The following is an 18799-nucleotide window of genomic DNA, read 5'->3' as shown; positions in this document are numbered from 1 at the left end:
TGAATTTAATTTCACTCTGATTGACATTAATTGTACATAGCGTTTTTCTGTCGGTACATTTTAAAAACTCATAAACTGTACAGGTTAAAAAAAAACACTCAGTTAAATTAAAACTTTTATGTTTACACAATTTCTTTGATTACCTTTCTTTTTATAGCAGTTATCACTAAGGAAAATCTGATCATCAAAAAAACAAACTGGCTGCTCAGTGGAGGAGGAAGGAAAAGAAAACCAAAGAAAGATCCTTAACCTGAGTTGATTTTATACTTCATAACAGAAACAGTCTTCTACCGCAAGAACTTCTTCACTGCTTCCATAATACGCAGTATTACTCTGCATGTACATGCAGTACATAAGTGGGCGAAATAAATACTAAAGTGTGTTGCATATTACTAGAAAATGCAACTGTATAAACTTTATTTTCATTCTTGAACTTGTATACAAAAACAAAGAGATTTCCTAAGATCCTCTGTCAGAGCAGACACTTTTGTTTCAGTTCTCAGAGGTTGTGGCTCTGTTTCATTACAACATCTCATTAAGAAAACATTGCTTCATTATTTACACCTGTGCTTTCCCCCTCTCGCATATCAAAATATGCCGCGATGCAGAAGAGCACAGTTGCTTTGACAATCTAATATTTCATTAATTTGCAAGGTGGTCTGCAGATGGCACCGGGGTGCAGAGGTTAGTGCGATTTCCCAACAGCAGCTGAAGCCTCCTGCTTGGCTCCTCTCTGTGTGAGTTCTCTTTGTGTCTGCACCACTTTTGTCCCATATTCCAGAGACATGCTGCTTTAATTTGGTATTTTAAATTGGCTTTAGGTGTGTGTGGTATTAGCCCTGTGAGATGGACTTAAAAATTCTAAAAAATGGTCAAACTGATTCGACTTGTTCACTCGAGTCAAAGTAAAGAAGTACTGAAAGTATACAAGAAAAAGTAGATCTTTATTTATTTGCCAAGCCATCTGAACCTCATGTCACATTAATATTAATGCAACTTAGATCCAATTCTAATGAATGCACCCAGCTTGAACATCTGTTGCGTAGAACACAAGCAGAGAAACTTAAAAAAGGAACTATTTTTGCTGTTGCCTGCATTGTAGATGGGTGACCTTCCCTTCAAAGCTAAAATAGAAAAATGAATAGACCCAGAGGTTAAAGTGGGGTTTGGCAGGTGGAGAAAAACAGTTAGAAACAGCTACAGTAATTTCCAATGTGAACAAAGCCGATTTTTTTTTATGATATTTTATTATGGTGATCTATTGTACGTGTAATCATGCATGGAAATTAGCTATCAGCTAACTCTGGTACAATGCATCAAATGGCAATACTGACAGCCCCTTTTTGAATAACATTCATTTAAAAAAGAAAGAAAGATGTTGCATGAGCTAACACGGCTGATTTTTAGCCTCCAGACAGTATAAAGCTAATATACAGGTGGAATTCAGTGAGTGAATCTAAATGTAACCTAACTCTGACCATGAACACCACAGACACTCTGCACAAGTCTCACACAATGCATAAGTGTAAACTTTGCCACAATACCTCCGCCTGTGTTAAACTGCCTGGAAATTTCATGCAGTCTTTAAAAAATAATACGTTAGTATACTTCAATTTGTTTTGCAGGATGTTTCACTGTATAAACAACATAACTTCAGCAACAAATCTTGTGTAGCTTCGATATCCGTACAAAAAAAACAAAAAAAACAACTGAAATTACTGGTTTATCAAATCTAAATGAGTAGTGCTTACGTTTAAAAAATAATCTCGTATCTTCCTCTTTTGTCTTTCTGATATCTTTCTGTATCTTGGAGTGATTTTATCTCACATTCTTTTCTCTGTCTGGGAACTACAGGAGCGAAACCTTTACTTTTAACTTCACCTTTGTACACAAACAGGTTTGCCCACATTTGCTGAGCTATTAGAAAAATTACCTGCAACCTTGCTTCTTTTACATACATATATATAATTTGTTCGCATTTATTTATTTATTGTGGAAAAACGAACCCGACATTTCTGATAAAATGTAGGGAGTAAAAGTACACAGTGGCGTGTCTAGAAAATTTTTGTTGGGGGGGCCAGGTAGGGGCACAGATTTGGAGAAGGGTGGCAGATGTAATTGGCAGATAATGTTAAAAACAATTCTACCAACCGTTAACCATAATTCAATAACCCTATAAACCTAATAACCGAATGAACTTTTAACTCTTATTAGAATGAGATTTTAACCACTACGGTGCAAAGTTTTTAGATACTGCGTTGATAAAGTACAAGAGATACAATCAGTCAGTGTTTATTCAGCATTCAAGGACATCAATATTTGCATAGTATTTTTACTGACATGTAGTGCACATATGTTTTGGGCAAAAACATTTTTGAATATTAAAATACGAACATTTGTAACAAACAATTGGCAAATTAGCCAATGCCAATGCAAAACCAATGCCTGTTAAAAAAGAAGAAGATAATCTTCTCACAAACTGGTGTCTGATTTTGAAACAGGAAAAAAGTGGGGAAACAACTGAAAAGACTAACATTTGAATAAAACCTGAAAGCAAGTAAATACTTTCTATGCTGCCTTATGGTAAACTTTGGTAATATTGATAAAGAACAACACTGGCTGATGATGAAATACAGTCAGCTGGCATGGTGACACTGCCAGTATTAAGCTGCAGGGCTGGACTGGGACAGAAAATCGGGCATTTTGACTACAGACCGGCCCACCAGGTATTAAAGCCATAAAGCCTTTGAATGAAAACAAACCCTGTTGTGACAGTGATGTACACTGTCTTTTTGGTATATGTATGATTTCTATACATTTTACGTCAGATAAAAACTTTGTTCGCAAGATTCAGATAATTATTTAATAAAAGCTAGATATTTTAAATGAGAATAAAAAAAAAAAGTATTTCTTTGTGCCCCCCTCTCCCTGTTAATGCCCTACTTGGCACCCTGGAAACACTTTGCTAGACCCGCCCCTGCACAGTTACCAGCTGTCAGCTACCTAAAAAAGGATCCTGGTGTTATTTGTCTCTCAGAAACAGTTCATAACTTCCCTTCAACTCATTCATGTCACCTAAAAGGTAAACCTGTTTCTCCATCACCTGTTCAGCTCTGATGATTCAGTAAGGACATCTTACTGATATACAAACAGATATACAAACCGACATCATGACCAGCAGCTTTACAGCTGTGGCTCCAGCAAACGTCAGCTGATACTAGAAATTATTATTAAATAAATTCTAACAACAGCTGATCAAGCTTAAACGTGCTGCTGTTGTTTAGCGTGACATCTGCTGGTTTCCTCTTTCTGGCGCAAAGTGGGCGATAAACAAACAAGAGAGACGATCAGCTGATCATTGATCAGTTTCATGATTGAAGTAGCAATAGAAGAGGCAGCTGTAAATACAGAATAACTCCAGCTTTGTGTCTTTTTCCATCCTAGCTGAAGTCCGGGACAAACTGCGTCTCTTCTCAGCTCAATACGAAACGTGTAATATTTTCTCTGAATGAGGGACCATTCAGTGGCGTGTCTAGAAAATTTTTGTTGGGGGGGGCAGGTAGGGGCACAGATTTGGAGAAGGGTGGCAGATTTAATTGGCAGATAATGTTTAAAAAAAAAATTCTACCAACCATTAACCATAATTCAATAATCCTATAAACCTAATAACCAAATGCACTTTTAACTCTTATTAGAATAAGATTTTAACCACTATGGTGCAAAGTTTTTAGATACTGCGTTGATAAAGTACAAGAGATACAATCAGTGCTTTGTCAGTGTTTACTCAGCAATCAAGGAGAGCAATATTTGCATAGTATTTTTACTGACATATACTGCACATATGTTTTGGGCAAAAACATTTTTGAAAATTAAAATACGAACATTTGTAACAAACAATTGACAAATTAGCCAGTTCCAATGCAAAACTTTATCTGCCTGTTAAAAAAAGAAGATAATCTTCTCACAAACTGGTGTTTGATTTTGAAACAGGAAAAAAGTGGGGAAACAACTGAAAAGACTAACATTTGAATAAAACCTGAAAGCAAGTAAATACTTTCTATGCTGCCTTATGGTAAACTTTGGTAATATTGATCAAGAACAACACTGGCTGATGATAAAATACAGTCAGCTGGCATGGTGACACTACCAGTATTAACCTGCAGGGCTGGACTGGGACAAAAAAATTGGGCATTTTTACTACAGACCGACCCACCAGGTAGTAAAGCCATAAAGACTTTGAATGAAAACAAATGCTGTTGTGACAGTGATGTACAGTCTTGTTGGTATATGTATGATTTCTATACATTTTACGTCAGATAAAAACTTTGGTTGTAAGATTTAGATAATTATTTAATAAAAACTAGACATTTTAAATGAGAATAAGAAAGAAAAGTATTTCTTTGTGCCCACCTTTCCCTGTTAATGCCCTACCTGGCCCCCTGGCAAAACTTTGCTAGACCCGCCCCTGCACAGTTACCAGCTGTCAGCTACATAAAAAAGGATCCTGGTGTTATTTGTCTCTCAGAAACAGTTGATAACTTCAACTCATTCATGTCACCTAAAAGGTAAACCTGTTTCTCCATCACCTGCTCAGCTCTGATGATTCAGTAAGGACATCTCCTGGTTTCATCTTCATGTTTCCCTCTCACCACATATCTAAACAGACATCATGACCAGCAGCTTTACAGCTGTGGCTCCAGCAAACATCAGCTGATACTAGAAATTAATATTAAATACATTCTAACAACAGCTGATCAAGCTTAAACGTGCTGCTGTTGTTTAGCGCAACATCTGCTGGTTTCCTGTTTCTGGTGCAAAGTGGGCGATAAATAAACAAGAGAGAAAAGCCGATCAGCTGATCATTGATCAGTTTCATGATTGAAGTAGCAACAGGAGAGGGAGGGGGAGAGAATGAGAGAAGAGGCAGCTGTGCAGCATAAAGACAGAATAACTCCAGTTTTGTGTCTTTTTTCCATTCTAGCTAAAGTCCGGGACAAACTGCGTCTCTTCTCAGCTCAATACGAAACGCGTAATATTTTCTCTGAATGAGGGACCATTCCATTTTTTTAAGGAGCCGTTGGCAACTCTACTAACCTTATGAATAAAATAAAGTTCACTATCAGTAACATCATAGCACCCACCCAGCTGTATAAAAACTCCGTCAAGCTGGCTAGAACGCAGTATGAGTTATTGCAACTGACGGTAAAAAGTCAGCAACATGAAAATAAACTCCACCTAAACTTGGTTTATATCTGACCCAGATAGACTGCAGGTCATAACTTCTTACCTGAAGTTCAGTTCACCTGACACTCGGACTGGCGGCTGCTTCGGGTCTCTCCTCCTGCCTCCCCTTCCCTCATCCACCTGTTGCCTCTGTGGAAGCCCCGCCATAGCCACCACCAAACAACGGAGTTATTTCTACACATCGACCTGCATCTGGCCAATCCACCACCTCTCATTGTTCATGCCATTAAAAATAAATAAATAAATAAGTCACTGGGGATATGCCCGGTATGCCCGATGGCCAGTCCAGCTATGTTAACCTGCAACCAAATCTGCAGCTCCATACAGCAATGTTACGACTTAGATTATATCTTATAACTCATAACTCTTATGTTAGCTGCCCTCAGTAGCATACTGTCTGAAATATTCCACAGCTGCAATAATTCTTTAAGTGTTATTTTTTTTCCTTGGTATTCTAATTTCACCGAAGTTTACTAAACTCAACAAACTTGATATTACTTACCGGGACATTTATTCTGTCCTCATTTTCTTTCACCGAAAAATTGTTTCCTGCAGTGCCATCTTTCGCGCTTGGCTCTCCTACCTTTGCTAACGTGATGCGCATAGCGCAGAAGCGATGCTGCATTCACTTACACTCGGATATCTGAGCGTCACCGTGAAAACATAATCGGACATTTGATATTTGATTGAATTTTATTGTTTTGCCTTTGGGGTGGCACCTGGGGTGGCCAGTCTGGTTTGGGGGGTGGCCTGTGCCCCCCCAGGCCACCCCGCTGGACACGCCATTGGGACCATTCCATTTTTTTAAGGAGCTGTTGGCAACTCTACTAACTAACCTTATGAATAAAATAAAGTTCACTATCAGTAACATCATAGCAACCGAACAGCTGTATAAACTCGTCATGCTAGCTCACGCAGTATGAGGTATTGTAACTGACTGTAAAAAGTCAGCACAACGAAAATAAACTGCACCTAAACTTGGTTTATATTTGACCCAGAGAGACTGCAGGTCATAACTTCTTACCTGAAGTTCAGTTCACCTGACACTCGGACTGGTGGCTGCCTCGGGTCTCTCCTCCTGCCTCACCTTCCCTCATCCACCTGTTGCCTCTGTGGAAGCTCCGCCATAGCCACCACCAAACAACTGAGTTATTTTTACACATCGGCCAGCATCTGGCCAATCCACCACCTCTCATTGTTCATGCCGTTACAAAAAAAAAAAAATAAGTCATCAGCCCACCATGCAAACGTCCGATGGCCAGTCCAGCTATGTTAACTAGTTAATCTTTCGCCGAAAAAATGTTTTCTGCGGTGCCGTCTTTCGTGCTTGGCTCTCCTACCTTTGCTAACATGATGCGCATAGTGCAGAAGCCGATGCTACATTCACTTACACTCGGATATCTGAGCTTCACTGTGAAACCATAATCGTACATTTGATATTTCATTAAATTTTATTGTTTTATCTTCGGGGTGGCACCTGGGGTGGCCAGTCTGGTTGGGGGGGTGGCCTGTGCCCCCCCAGGCCACCCCACTGGACACGCCATTGAAAGTACAAATTTATTATAAAATAAAACTCAAATAAATGCTAATTTCAAGAAAATTCAACTTAAATACAATATGTCTGCCTCTGGCCCCAGGACCCCCTGCACCCTAACTTGGATATGCTATTAAGAAAATTAATGGAGACGTGTAATGTCACCTGTTACGGTGGTAGAAAGGGACTTTATTTACAACTGTATAAAATGACTTTTATCAAAAAATTATTTGTCATCCTATTAGATAATGTGCAGTGAAATCAACTGTGCCATTGGAAGAACAGTGTGCAGTAACTAATGAACTAAACACAACGATATAAATTAAACACACAGCAAATGAATCATGTACATCAGGAAAAAGGCGCTAGCTTCAGCTTTTGCAGTCTTTAAATCACCTTCAGCAACAACATTCATAAATCACCCACAGTCCTGTGCTGTAAATTACTAATTAAAGTGTTGAGCTTTTTCTTTTAGACTCTTAAGGAAAAGTTAGCAAGCATCAGCAATTCTACTTTTTCATTACTTCAAGACCAAATGATTTGGTAACACTTTATAATCATGTCTTCCATTTAACTACCTGGTATAACTCCCTGGTAATTATATGTGCCTTATATTTAAAAGGTGGGTACACTGGAACAAGTCAGATTTTTACAAGAAACAAGGAAATAATTATGCAGTAAGTAAATTTAAGTTGTGCATAACTAATTTTAAGTTGTATCTAAACTGGGTATTTTACAGGAAAGGAGACACTAATTATACAAAGTAATATAGTCATTTTGAGCACTGTGTAATTTTGTGGAAAATCAAACAGTATTTCTTCATGTTACATATAGTACACTGTGCTTTTTGGGCCTTTTTGGATCATATTATGGATTTTCCTTAACTTTGCCTAAGCTGCAGGTATGTTATAGGAAAGGAGACATGACTTTCTGAAGATTATGTTTGAATCGAGTTTGAGAAAGAAAAACAAAAAAGTAAGGCCAATAACATTTTAATGTAGATAGGCCTGGAAATTTTTTGCGGTATTTATACGATGGGTGGATCGACTGGATCGACTAAAAATCTTCAAATCTCTTTTCTGAAAATCGTCTGAATGCAATAATTTAAAAAGAAAGTTACCTAGGATTTTCACATTTTTCAAAATTCTCTTACCAAAAATCTTGGACAAGTTTTGGACACCTTGCACACCTTGGCCTTAAGGTTAAAGGGCAGGTTTTCAGAAAATCTTGTGAATGCAATAACTGGAGAACGTGGCGGTGTAAGATTTTCAAATTGATACCATAGGCGTATCTACTAAAATCTCAGACAAGTTTGAATCTCAGTGTCCTAAAGTTCAGAAGTCCATTTTTTGGGAAAATCCTGTAAATGTAATAACACAAAAAGTAAGCATCGTAGGATTTCAAAAGTGGTAGCACTGGCGGTTGGCAGTATCTTTTTTAAGCTACTGTCTGTACAGTGATGCAATATTTACATAAAAATATGTCATGTCACGCTATCCTCTGCTGTGTGTCCGTCATTCTTTCCATGTGATATTAATCTATGCAGGCTGAAGGTTTTGCATGACAGACAACAATGTTACTGTCATATCTAAATCTCATGACGGTTGTCTCTGCATACCTTCTCATTGTGTGTGCTGATGCGTGTGGGTCTAGAAGGTGTGTCTCTAAGTCAAAGGGTGAACATAGACAGTGCCGCCCATAGAAAGATCTTCCTATGAGGAGCAAACTCTGCATCAGTGTAGATTTTCCTCCTTCCTTCACTGATTGGTTTTGTTATGCAAAGCTCCACCTCTCACAGCTAATTGGTTAACATTAAAAGGCAGCCGTCCTTTGTTTTTTCTCTCATCTGTGTTCACCTGGCCCTTGGTGATTTAGAGTCATTTCCAGGAAATACAAGAGAAGCAAAGCCCTGCACAGAGCCAGTAAACGTGGATTACAGACATAAAGTTATACAGTTACACTATGTATTCGAGTGTATGACTTTGTGTGTGCGTGAGCCGGAATTGTTTATGTTCCATCATGACTCTGAAAAACAGGAAATTCTCACTGGACAGCTCTGGGTGAGTGTTTATCTTATCACATTTCCTCCTTTGTGCCTAATGTACATGTTTTATCGGTTGACAGTGATATTGACTTTTTAAGCGTGCAGTGTAAAAACAAAAAGCCACTCTAAATACCAGCTGTAGAGTACAGTTTTTCATTGTGCTCGGGCTTTGTGGCGGCTGCTTTTGCAAAAGTAAAACCATCCTCCGGAGAGCCAAGTCAGTTGCCCGGAGACAGCAGACTAACCACCGGTCTGTGAGGCAGACAGTCAGAAAGTTGGCACAGCTGGTGCTTAAAAGGCTGCTCAAGGACTTGGAAGAGAGTGTAGGAACAGCATATTATTTTCTTGTACCTTGTTAATGTTCAAGAGTGCTTTGATGGCGAACAGATCTTTCTTGTACCTGTTGATGAGCTCCATTCATCGTTGTGAAAAGTCATTCTGTGACTGATGCAAACAAAATAGCTGAAGATTGTAACATTTTCCCCATCGCCACGCAGGAGCTGGCACCCATCCATCAGGGAGAAATGCATTAATTTCTATTTTGCTGTGATTTCATTACCTTTTTGGTGTTCTATATTGATAGCGTGTGTCTGTGGGTAATATAAAAGCTGGATCATCAGTCTGACATTTATATCCTGGTCTCTTGGGACAGTATCGTGGAAGGAAGTGATATTTTTGGCACGAGAAGAAGCAGTTTTAGATCTAGTACAAAGAAAAATAAACAGAGCACGATGCTGGACGCAGTACAACTGGAGGGCCAACTAAATCACAGCCTTGACTCCAACATGGCCCTGAGGTAGAGTCTTCCTTCATCACTACACAGGGTTGGGGGGGTATTTACTAAGTATTGGATGGTTTAAAATGTTAAAGCTGCACAGACTGTCAGATATCTCCCTGAAAACATCCTTATCTCATTTGTGTTACTATTGTGCCTTTGTGTCATCAGAGAGCAGACCATAGCAGAGCAGAATCTTCAGCGATCAGATGATCACGTAAGCCTGCTTCCCTTTACCCTGCTCCTTCTTGTTCCCTTTTATTCACAGCACAGGAACTGAGGCGGCCATGAATCATGTTTTCACAGTGGCAATGCATTATGTTCCAACATGAAAGCAATGTGACAAAGTGAATGCAAGAAACCTACCTGAATATGACGCTCTACTTGGATTTAAGGGGCTTTGTGGTTACCTTTAGGTTGTTATTTATCTTCTTGCTTCAGGGCTGAGTTTCAAGCTAGTTTCTCGTAGCATTTTCGGACATCCCAGATGGGAAAGCTTTACAATGTAACATCAGATACACATGGTTATCAACTACATGAATGAGGAAGTAGACAATTTAGAGCCACGAGTGATCTAAACTAGAGTTCAATGCAGGCTGGTTATTGGCCATTTACCAGGTATTCAGAGACAAAGCAAATTCTAACTGCTGGAGGGTTTAAATAAGTAAATGTTTGATGACAAGCTTGGCAGCTCAAAAGTTTGTATACTGATGCTGAGTGCAGGTCTCGAAGTCAGTTAACAAACCTGATTCTTCTTCTTCTGTATCTGAAACAAGTCTGAATGAAAACCTTTTGTTTCTTTATTCCCTGCAGTACTTCAAGCACAATAAAAGCTTCAACAAGCTGTTTCCAGAGATTCCTGTGTGGGACAGCCTGGCACACGGTGAGCTGAGCTGAGGTCCAGAGGTTGTAACTCATTTGCGAATATTGATTATGGAAATGGCTTCGCAGAGTGTCCCCGATGTCTTTGCTGCCAGATGAAGTGCCACTTAATGCTTTGTTTTCCAAGCGGTCTGGGGTGACTGCACGGCCGAAACGCTTCAGTAAATGTTTCAGCAGTCATGGCTCTGGTGTTGTGTGGGTATCACCTTAGAAACAGTGACCTAATGCCTTCGAACTGTGTGTATCTGTTGCAGCTTTCACGTGTTCCCTGCAGAAGGAAGTGCTGTATCACGGAAAACTCTTTGTTTCTCAGAACCATGTGTGTTTCTACTCATCTGTGCTGCTCAAAGACACCAAGGTAACTCAAACTTACGCCACACACTGAAATGTGATGGCAGGAGCTGCAGTACTTGGACTTTCCCAGCTGCAAAATTACAATCAAAGGGAGATCATTTGGATTTTCTAGATAAAGATACAGAGGAGCAGTCAGCATTACAAGTCCAAATCCTGGTATTTCACTAGGATTTTTAGCATTTATCATACCTGAAGAGAGAACGACACAGCAACTTGCTCTGGGGTTTGTTTCTGCTTGTTTCACTTTGTGAACGTTTGGCATGTCATTTTACTGTAATGAGCTCTGTAAGTTTCTAAAGAAAACCACACTCATTACCATTCATACATTGCAGGTGGTGATTCCTGTTTCCAGCATAAAGGATGTGAAGAAACATGGCTCAGCCCTGTCTATGCTTTCTATACAGACTGCTGAAGAGAAGGTCAGCACACACCTTTAAAAGTAGCAGTTGAGTCTTTGCATTACAGATGTAAAGTGTAGTTCTGCAGTTAAGTATTTAAATCAAAAGCTATCAGAAACGTAAGTTGCTCTCTAATAAGCTGGCTGCTTTGGTGCTCAGTATCACGGGGAACCCTGTCAGGGTTTCTGGCCTCAATGACGAAGTTTACATCTAAAGGGAATTATAGTTGTGAAAGCAGAAACCTTTCTTTATTGTTGAACTTCTTACCTACAACTCAAAGAACTCCATCCAGCACTTTTCTTCCACTTATCCTTATCAGGGTCGCCCAGCTACCACAGGGCGAGAGGCGGGGTACACCTCAAACAGGTCGCCAGTTTATCGCAGGGCCTCAAAAAACTGAAAACATAATTTTTTAACTGGATACTTTTGAGTTCAGCTAAGTTGATTCGTGTAAGCATGGATGATCGGGAGGTTTTGGTTACCTCCACCACACAGGTTATGCTTGTGTTAGCATTTTGCATGCGTGCATGTCATTCTGTCTGTAAACACGATAGCTCAAAAAATTCTGAATTAATTCTGATCAAACTCTGTAGAGGTGTAGACTGAGGTCATGCTAACAGTCATTTAAAATTTGGCTTACATCCACCAAGGACATAATTTTATTATGACTTTCTTACGTACATTAGAATAACAGGTTATAACCGTTTAAATACAAAACTTTTTTCACTTTATATTTGGTAATTAATGGGTAATTTTTTTTTACTAAACAATAAAACAAATATTACACATGTAGTGTTTCCAAATAAATAAAAAAAACAATGAAAATAATTAAAATAGGTTGAAACAGGCCAATTAACAGAAGTCTGCACTACAAAATTCTTAAAGTATGTTTAAAAAGAACAAAGAAAACAAGATGAATGTACAGAAAAATCTATATTATTCCCTTAGAAGTAAACGCTGCTCAGTGAGTGAGCTGCCTTGGTGGACATTTGTTTTCTCAGACTGCTTGTTGTGTAGTTTTTACCTTTTATAATGTGTATTATGTGTTCCTTAATATGTGTTTTACTTTGTCTACTGTGTACGCGCAAAATTCATTTAGAAACCAGCAGCACAATGTAGCATCTGGTAGCATTCATTTATTTACAAATGACGAGATCTCCAAAAATAAGTGTTCATTCTTGACTTGACACAAATGTACCGGTTGGTTTAGCAGCTGGTAAAAGGAAATGATGGACAGTGTGTTAACTGTGATCGGGCCTCCTGCAGTGAGCCTGACAGCTTGTCGAGCTAACATTGCAGATTAACTTTCCGGGGAAACACTGAGATTTAAGCCTTTCCTCTGCTTGTTTGTTTTCTCTCCCTCAGTACTCGTTTGTGTCTTTGAGAAACCGTGAGAAGTGTTACAAACTCCTCCAAAGTGTGTGCTCATATGCGCAGGTACTGCTGCTGCTCCCCGGACACACATGCAGGTGCAGGCATCATTTCTCAGGCTAACACGAGCTGTTGTTTTTTTCTGAACTTGTTTTTCATTTGTTTCGAACAGGCGGAGGCTGTAAACAGCAGCCCTCATCTGGCCGTTGCAGAGAACGAAGCTCACAATCCGGTAGGTTTGACGCTCAGCAGCTGCAGGAATCTTGTAGCAGCTTAGCGACTATCTTGCCATACTGCGTAGTGATAAATTATCTTATGGCATCTCTCTCTTTGTCAGCAATTCTCCAGTTTTTCCAGTTTGGACGACCGTGTAGATTTTCCGAGCAGTGACTCTCTTGATACCAGCTTTCTTCAGACGTCCAGTGAAGGTAAAGGAAAGACACTAAAGAGCACTGATGGGTGATCATCACCGCTTAATGGTTTTGACTTTAACTGTTAAAGTTCACTTTTCTATTTGAAAAAATTACATTAAGGGGTTTAATTGCTGAGCTTACTTGTCTTAATGTCTTTTCAGGCCCCAGCACAGCCAACTCCACTCGTCAAAACAGCATAATAGATGAAGAAGACAGCGGTGTGTATTCAAATACAAACACACACATGTTGCGGCCATACAGAGTCGTGTGATTGTAGAACAAGTATTAATTTTTTTTATTTGTTTTTTTGGTCTATGTCAGCTGGACTGTGGATTTGGAGGTTCATTGCACAACTGCCAGAACTTAAGACTCTCAGTGTTGTCTTCCACATCTACATGGTGCTGTGAGTATAGTTTTCAGATTCATAGATAAATACTGCTTGAAATCTGTAGTGAGCAGTTTCTTTGTAGAAGGAAGAAAACATGATGTACCATTAGGGTCATCTCAACAGTAACGATGTGGAAGGAGATTAGAAATTTAAAGACAGCGCCTTCACCCAGCTTCTGTGTTATAGACCAGCTATGTGGAAGGCAGATTGTGGACCTGAACGCAGGACTCAGGGAAACAGGAATAAATTCAAAAATCGGCTTTATCGCTGGTAATACACAAGAGTGCAAAAAGATCTTTAGGGACAACACAGGGTAAGGAAACACAACATCCAGGGACTCCGACCAGAGTTATTATAAGTTCACATTTTCTAATTAGCTTTTATTTTTCTTTGATTTTGACTTTTTGTTTTTATTTCAGTTTAGTTTCCAGCGTAGATTTTCACCTTTCAGTTATTTCTTTTATTCTTTTTAAATGTTTACCCTTAGTGTAGTTTTTATCCATTTCAGTCTTAGTTTTATCTTGTATGAGTGACATATGTCAGAGGCGAGATTTAGGAAAATCAGTGTAGGTATTACAATAAAGACACGGAACGTTTTAAAAGCAATTCCCTCACGGTCTTGTCTCAATAAAGGCATCAATCAACGTCTCATCAGGAAAGCCGTATTAAAATTTTTACCGAACTAACAGATAATAAAACCCAGGATATTTCCTCTATATTTAGTTAACTATAATAATGAGGGGAGCGGAAACAGGTGGGAGGGCAGCTGAAACTAATCAACAAAACAAGACAAAGGAAGTAAAACGTGAAACATGACACAGAGAAATAAGATGAGCAAAATACAACAGGAAACGAGACAAAACTGTACAGGGAGATCAGATTAAAGTGAAACAAAAAGACAAACATACAGACAAGACTGAAGGAACATGATGGGAACACAAAAAAGGAACTAATTAGTCCGAGGTCATCTAGGTCATCTAGGTCAACTAGGTCAACTAGGTCATCTAGGTCATCTAGGTCATCTAGGTCAACTAGGTCAACTAGGTCATCTAGGTTAACTAGGAACTAAAGGGAAAAGTTTTCTTGATGCATGCTCAATCATCCAGGTAAGGAAATCCAAAAAAAGTTGATTCTGTTCATCTGGACGTAACATTTTTGGTGGGAGAAACATTTCGTCGCTCATCCAAGTGACTTCTGTACTCTCAGCAGGTTTCCCCAATCTTATAAACAGTACATTTGCACAATGACTGAAACTAGCACCACTGAAGGAACATTAGGCTGTGAGGTCAGCTTCTTGATCATTAATATGCAAATTGTCATGACCACTGATCAGCAACCACTGCTCAAGGTCTTTGATCAGTGGTTGGGGTTGGGGAAACCTGCAGTCAGCAGAGACTGTAGACGTCACTTGGATGAGTGATGAAACGTTTCTCCCACTGAAAACGTTACGTCCAGATAAACAGAATCAACTTTCAGGGGGTAAAAGCAGGAAACTATAAATAATTAAACATGAATCACTTCTCAAATCAGAAGAAATCACATAAAAACACAAAACCCAGGGTCCATGACAACACGATTCTAGTCACAGCTGTGAGTTTGACTGAAACTGACTGTACATCCTAAAACACTGAAGGTTTGAAGGGAAAAAAGGACCATGAGCTATTGCTTTATGTAGAATTTTTCAGCAGACCAAAATTCATATTTTTGAGGTATAAAACTGCAAAAGCACTCACACATCTACTGGATCTTGGCATGCTTTTTTTTCTCATACTGATTTACTGGAATGGCTGCAAACTCTCCAGGAAAGACAAATATCTAAACCTTGGTTGTGGAAATGTTATCAAGGCTGCACACAGATCCAAGTCTCTGATATCCTGCTGTTAGTCCTGTACAACATGTACTCATCCTAGACTCTCAGGCTGTAGTTCTTCCTGCACAACACACATTCAAGACTTTACTGTGGGTGTTTGTAGGCTGGTGTTGCTCCTGTTGGTGTCCGGATACATCGGGCTAAGGATTTTAGCGCTGCAGGAGCAGCTGAACTCTTTGGGAGCTTTGACTGACTGGTCTTCACATCACAGAGAGTGAGTTGACACATGCACGCAAAGGGGAAGCCACAAAAAGAAATCTGTTGAGGAAGGGGGGGGGTGTCTCAAACCGGTTTTTGGAGACTTTTTTTTTGGAGACCAGTTTTACTGGTTCTTAACAATAACACAAGGAAAAGAATAGGCTTCCAAGGAGAATCACACCCACTCGGGATTATGCATTTTAAACTGTAGGCAGTGAAATGATGCTTTGCAACAGGCTGGAAAATACGCCTGAATCTCATTGTAGTTAAATTGTTTTAGTAATGGGAATGGATGTAATAAGTTACATGGGCAAAATACTCAAAATGTATCGATACTGTCCTCTAGTTTTAGAGGAAAATATTCAGCTTTTTTATTTTTGCTCTGATTTTGTGAGGCTGTGTTTAGATGTCGATTTGTTCATGGAAAACATGTCATTACGCCGTACGAGGCATAATTAGATGCTGAGCTACCTCGCATTTTAAGTTCAAATTATCTCCACTTTAACCGGCTTGCATCTATAATTAGAGTCAACCTGAAGCAGTTAAAGACTTTGTTTTTACATTTTCAGTATTTTTTTATTACATACCATTTCAAGCACATGGGAGTTTCATTTGCATTTTCATATAGTAAGATTGCCACTTTACTTTATTAAAAGATTAGTACATGCCCCACCACTGCTCTCTGTCTCATGCTTGCTCCTTGTTTTATTTTAACCAGGTACCAGGAAACATAGCTGTTGGCTGAGATCTTTGACTGCTATGATCCTTTTTGTACATACTGTACCATTGTTCTGCTGTTGTTTGTCCAAAGAAATGTTCAGTATTGCACACAAACTGAGTAGACATGGAGCTCCTGTGGTAGCACGATGTTCTACAGAGGGCGGAGGTCAGCGTTGGTGTGTCTGAATCGAGGCCACATGTGGTGAACGACGTGGATGACCGATGGAGGACAATATTTTCTGTTAGGAGCACATTGATTCTCTGCTGACTGATCAGAAAGTGAGGGGAGGCTCTCCTGCATGGAGCCATATGGAGGCAGTCTGCTGAAGCCATGTTTATTTGCTGGCTGATAAACGGCTGAGCTCAGCTAGCAGTAGTTGGCTGTCCTTTTTCTTTTTTTCTTTTTTCTTTCCTGGAATCAACACAATCTGCAACATTGACAACAAACTGAAGATGAAGAAGAGTATAAATGAAGCAATTTGTTACTTGATTTAAATTGATGTTAAAGAATTAATTTAGGGCCCCATATTGCGCTCATGAACTGCTGGAATCCGTAGGCATGCTTTAGAAGAAGGCTGGTAATGACAAGAATTAGCCAGCAGAGGGCAGTCGCTTCCATTAAACGCAGACGAGAGATGAGATTTGTTTCAGTTGCACTCACTGCACTTTCACACCGACTTGAGGCTCTGATATTTAAACACAGTCAGTGAGTGGTTCATTAGTCCCATCATTAAACTTATTTCATACAGGGCTTGTGCACATTTTGGCCAGTGTTTTCCTTGACTGCTCCATGACTCATGCCCAACCCTTCATAAATTGTATGTAGTAAACAGTACTGTGCAAAAGTCTCCAACCACCTTTTGTTTCTTTCTATTTTGGCAGGAAAATGGAAAGTTTATGCAATTTATTTGAATTTGCTAATATAAATGGAAAGGCAACGACAGAATTCTAACAAGGGTTAAAATCAATATTTGTTATGATCGCCTTTATTCTTCAACACAGGCAGCTTTCTTGTAATTAATTTAAGTAGTCTTCAGGAATAGTTCTCCAGGCTTCTTGAAGGACATTCAAAGCTCTTCTTTGGATATTGGCTGCCTTGTGTTTTGTTCTGTCAAGATGTTCCTGCACTGCTTCAATAATGTTGAGGCCAATCCATGACTGATAGTGTTTCATTGTTAGTTTTTCTGTACAGGTTTGCTTTTCCTGCAATGGTAGTGTGTTTGGGATCATTGTCGGGCTGAAAAACGATGCTGTAGCAATCAGACACTTTCTAAAATGCATTTTTCTGCATGTAATTTGCCATAACTCAGCCTTTTCTCCATTTCTCTTCATTAAGAACAGCTTCTTGACAGCCATCCTTCCACTGAGACCATTTCTGATCAGGTCCAGGTCAGCTCTCTGCTGTTTATTAAGGGCAGAGTTTCAACTGCTCATCAATAGTTTTTTTTTAGGCCTGACACTTGTCAGTTTCCTACAAATCTTTAAAAGCACACTGCACACCATGCAGAGATATGCTGTGATTTTTGGCTAATAGTTCTTTGAGAATCACCTTGTACCCCCCAAAAAACTATTTTATGCTAGTTAAACTGTGTTATTGTTGGCATTTTCTTAGAGATAAGAACAAATTGAAAATGGCCAGGGACAAGGGCCAGACTGAAAACGTCCAAAGACTTTGAGAAAGCCTGGAGAATTATTTCTCAAGAAAAGGTTCAATGAGAGTCTGACTGCTTGGAAGCAAAATATAAAGAACTGAGGGACAGCTCGAGACTCTTGCGCAGTACCTTATATGTGTCAAACTATATTTAGGTACATAAGTTTTAGATAAAGTGCAAATGCAATATAAATTATATTACATGCTATTTTTATTTAAAGCTCTACATGTCTTTCAAATCTTTATGTCAATATGTACTGTAATTTTTCAAACGCTGCCTCTCAGGTCTTGTACTCCAACCTGTTAACTTATTGACTTTGGAAAAATGCAATGACTGTCTAAAATCAACCCTACCAATTGTATCTTTTTGTAAATAAGTGATTTTATTTTGTTGTCCATAAAAAGGTCAAGATTCAGTCCCATGAATTAATTTCATTACATCATATTCTCAGTTCAAAAAAAGCAACATAAAATTACAAATCATAATACAAAGAATAGAATAGGTAAGTACAGTAACCATATAAACAGTCCACTAATATTATCTAGCCCCACCCGCCCGCCCGCCTGCCACTGCCCCACTCTAGCACAAAACTCAACAACACATCAGTTAGTATCAGCGATAAAAAAATTCAAATGTACCATTTTTTTTTTTTTCATTTTTAAAAAGCGCTTCAATGTTTCAATGCCGTGAGTTCAGCTTTACCCTCCCGCAGACTACACGATAGATAATGAACCACCCCCTCATTTGCTCCGCAAAACACAACAGACATGCATACAGTTTCGGTTTTTTCCCCACTGTTACCCCCGCCCCACCCCACCCGCGAACCCCCACCACATCAATAAACATTCAAGGCCAGAGGATACAATGTACATCAACTATAGTGGTGCATCAATAAAACGGTAGGTTTCCACACAGTTTCTTTGACCCCATGAGTGAGATGTGGATACAGAGGATTC

The 18799-nt window shown here is 39.2% G+C and overlaps 1 protein-coding gene across 2 annotated transcripts; it reads left to right on the top strand.

Moving 5' to 3' along the window:
* The first annotated feature begins 8632 nt into the window (after positions 1 to 8632).
* On the top strand, positions 8633 to 18258 carry LOC147308588 (GRAM domain-containing protein 2A-like). 2 transcript variants are annotated; one of them, XM_086272224.1, is made up of 13 exons: positions 8633 to 8838; positions 9475 to 9618; positions 9769 to 9814; positions 10411 to 10480; positions 10734 to 10837; positions 11166 to 11252; positions 12597 to 12668; positions 12775 to 12834; positions 12940 to 13030; positions 13177 to 13233; positions 13337 to 13418; positions 15377 to 15487; positions 16190 to 18258. In XM_086272224.1, exons 1-13 carry the CDS (start codon positions 8798 to 8800, stop codon positions 16203 to 16205), a joined length of 981 nt encoding a protein of 326 aa, XP_086128350.1. In that variant the 5' UTR covers positions 8633 to 8797; the 3' UTR covers positions 16206 to 18258. The 2 variants fall into 2 exon arrangements, with proteins under 2 accessions (XP_086128350.1, XP_086128351.1); XM_086272225.1 differs by having other exon boundaries at positions 15377 to 18258.
* Positions 18259 to 18799: the final 541 nt, after the last annotated feature.

This window comes from Aulonocara sp. 'chitande type north' Nkhata Bay, linkage group LG18, assembly GCF_057382095.1.
Source record: "Aulonocara sp. 'chitande type north' Nkhata Bay isolate Kocher_YH1m ecotype deep benthic linkage group LG18, A_spYH_male_GT1.1, whole genome shotgun sequence".
Classification (NCBI taxonomy): domain Eukaryota; kingdom Metazoa; phylum Chordata; class Actinopteri; order Cichliformes; family Cichlidae; genus Aulonocara; species Aulonocara sp. 'chitande type north' Nkhata Bay.
The sequence above is the reverse complement of the archived record's forward strand: the minus strand, read 5'-3'. Positions and strand labels throughout refer to the sequence as shown.

Excerpts from the sequence above, each read along its gene's own strand:
- LOC147308588 (XM_086272224.1), top strand. The coding sequence starts at position 8,798 with ATGACTCTGAAAAACAGGAAATTCTCACTGGACAGCTCTGG. Across the intron at positions 10,481-10,733 it reads GTGGGACAGCCTGGCACACG|CTTTCACGTGTTCCCTGCAG; the intron begins GTGAGCTGAGCT and ends TATCTGTTGCAG. Across the intron at positions 12,669-12,774 it reads GTGTGTGCTCATATGCGCAG|GCGGAGGCTGTAAACAGCAG; the intron begins GTACTGCTGCTG and ends TGTTTCGAACAG.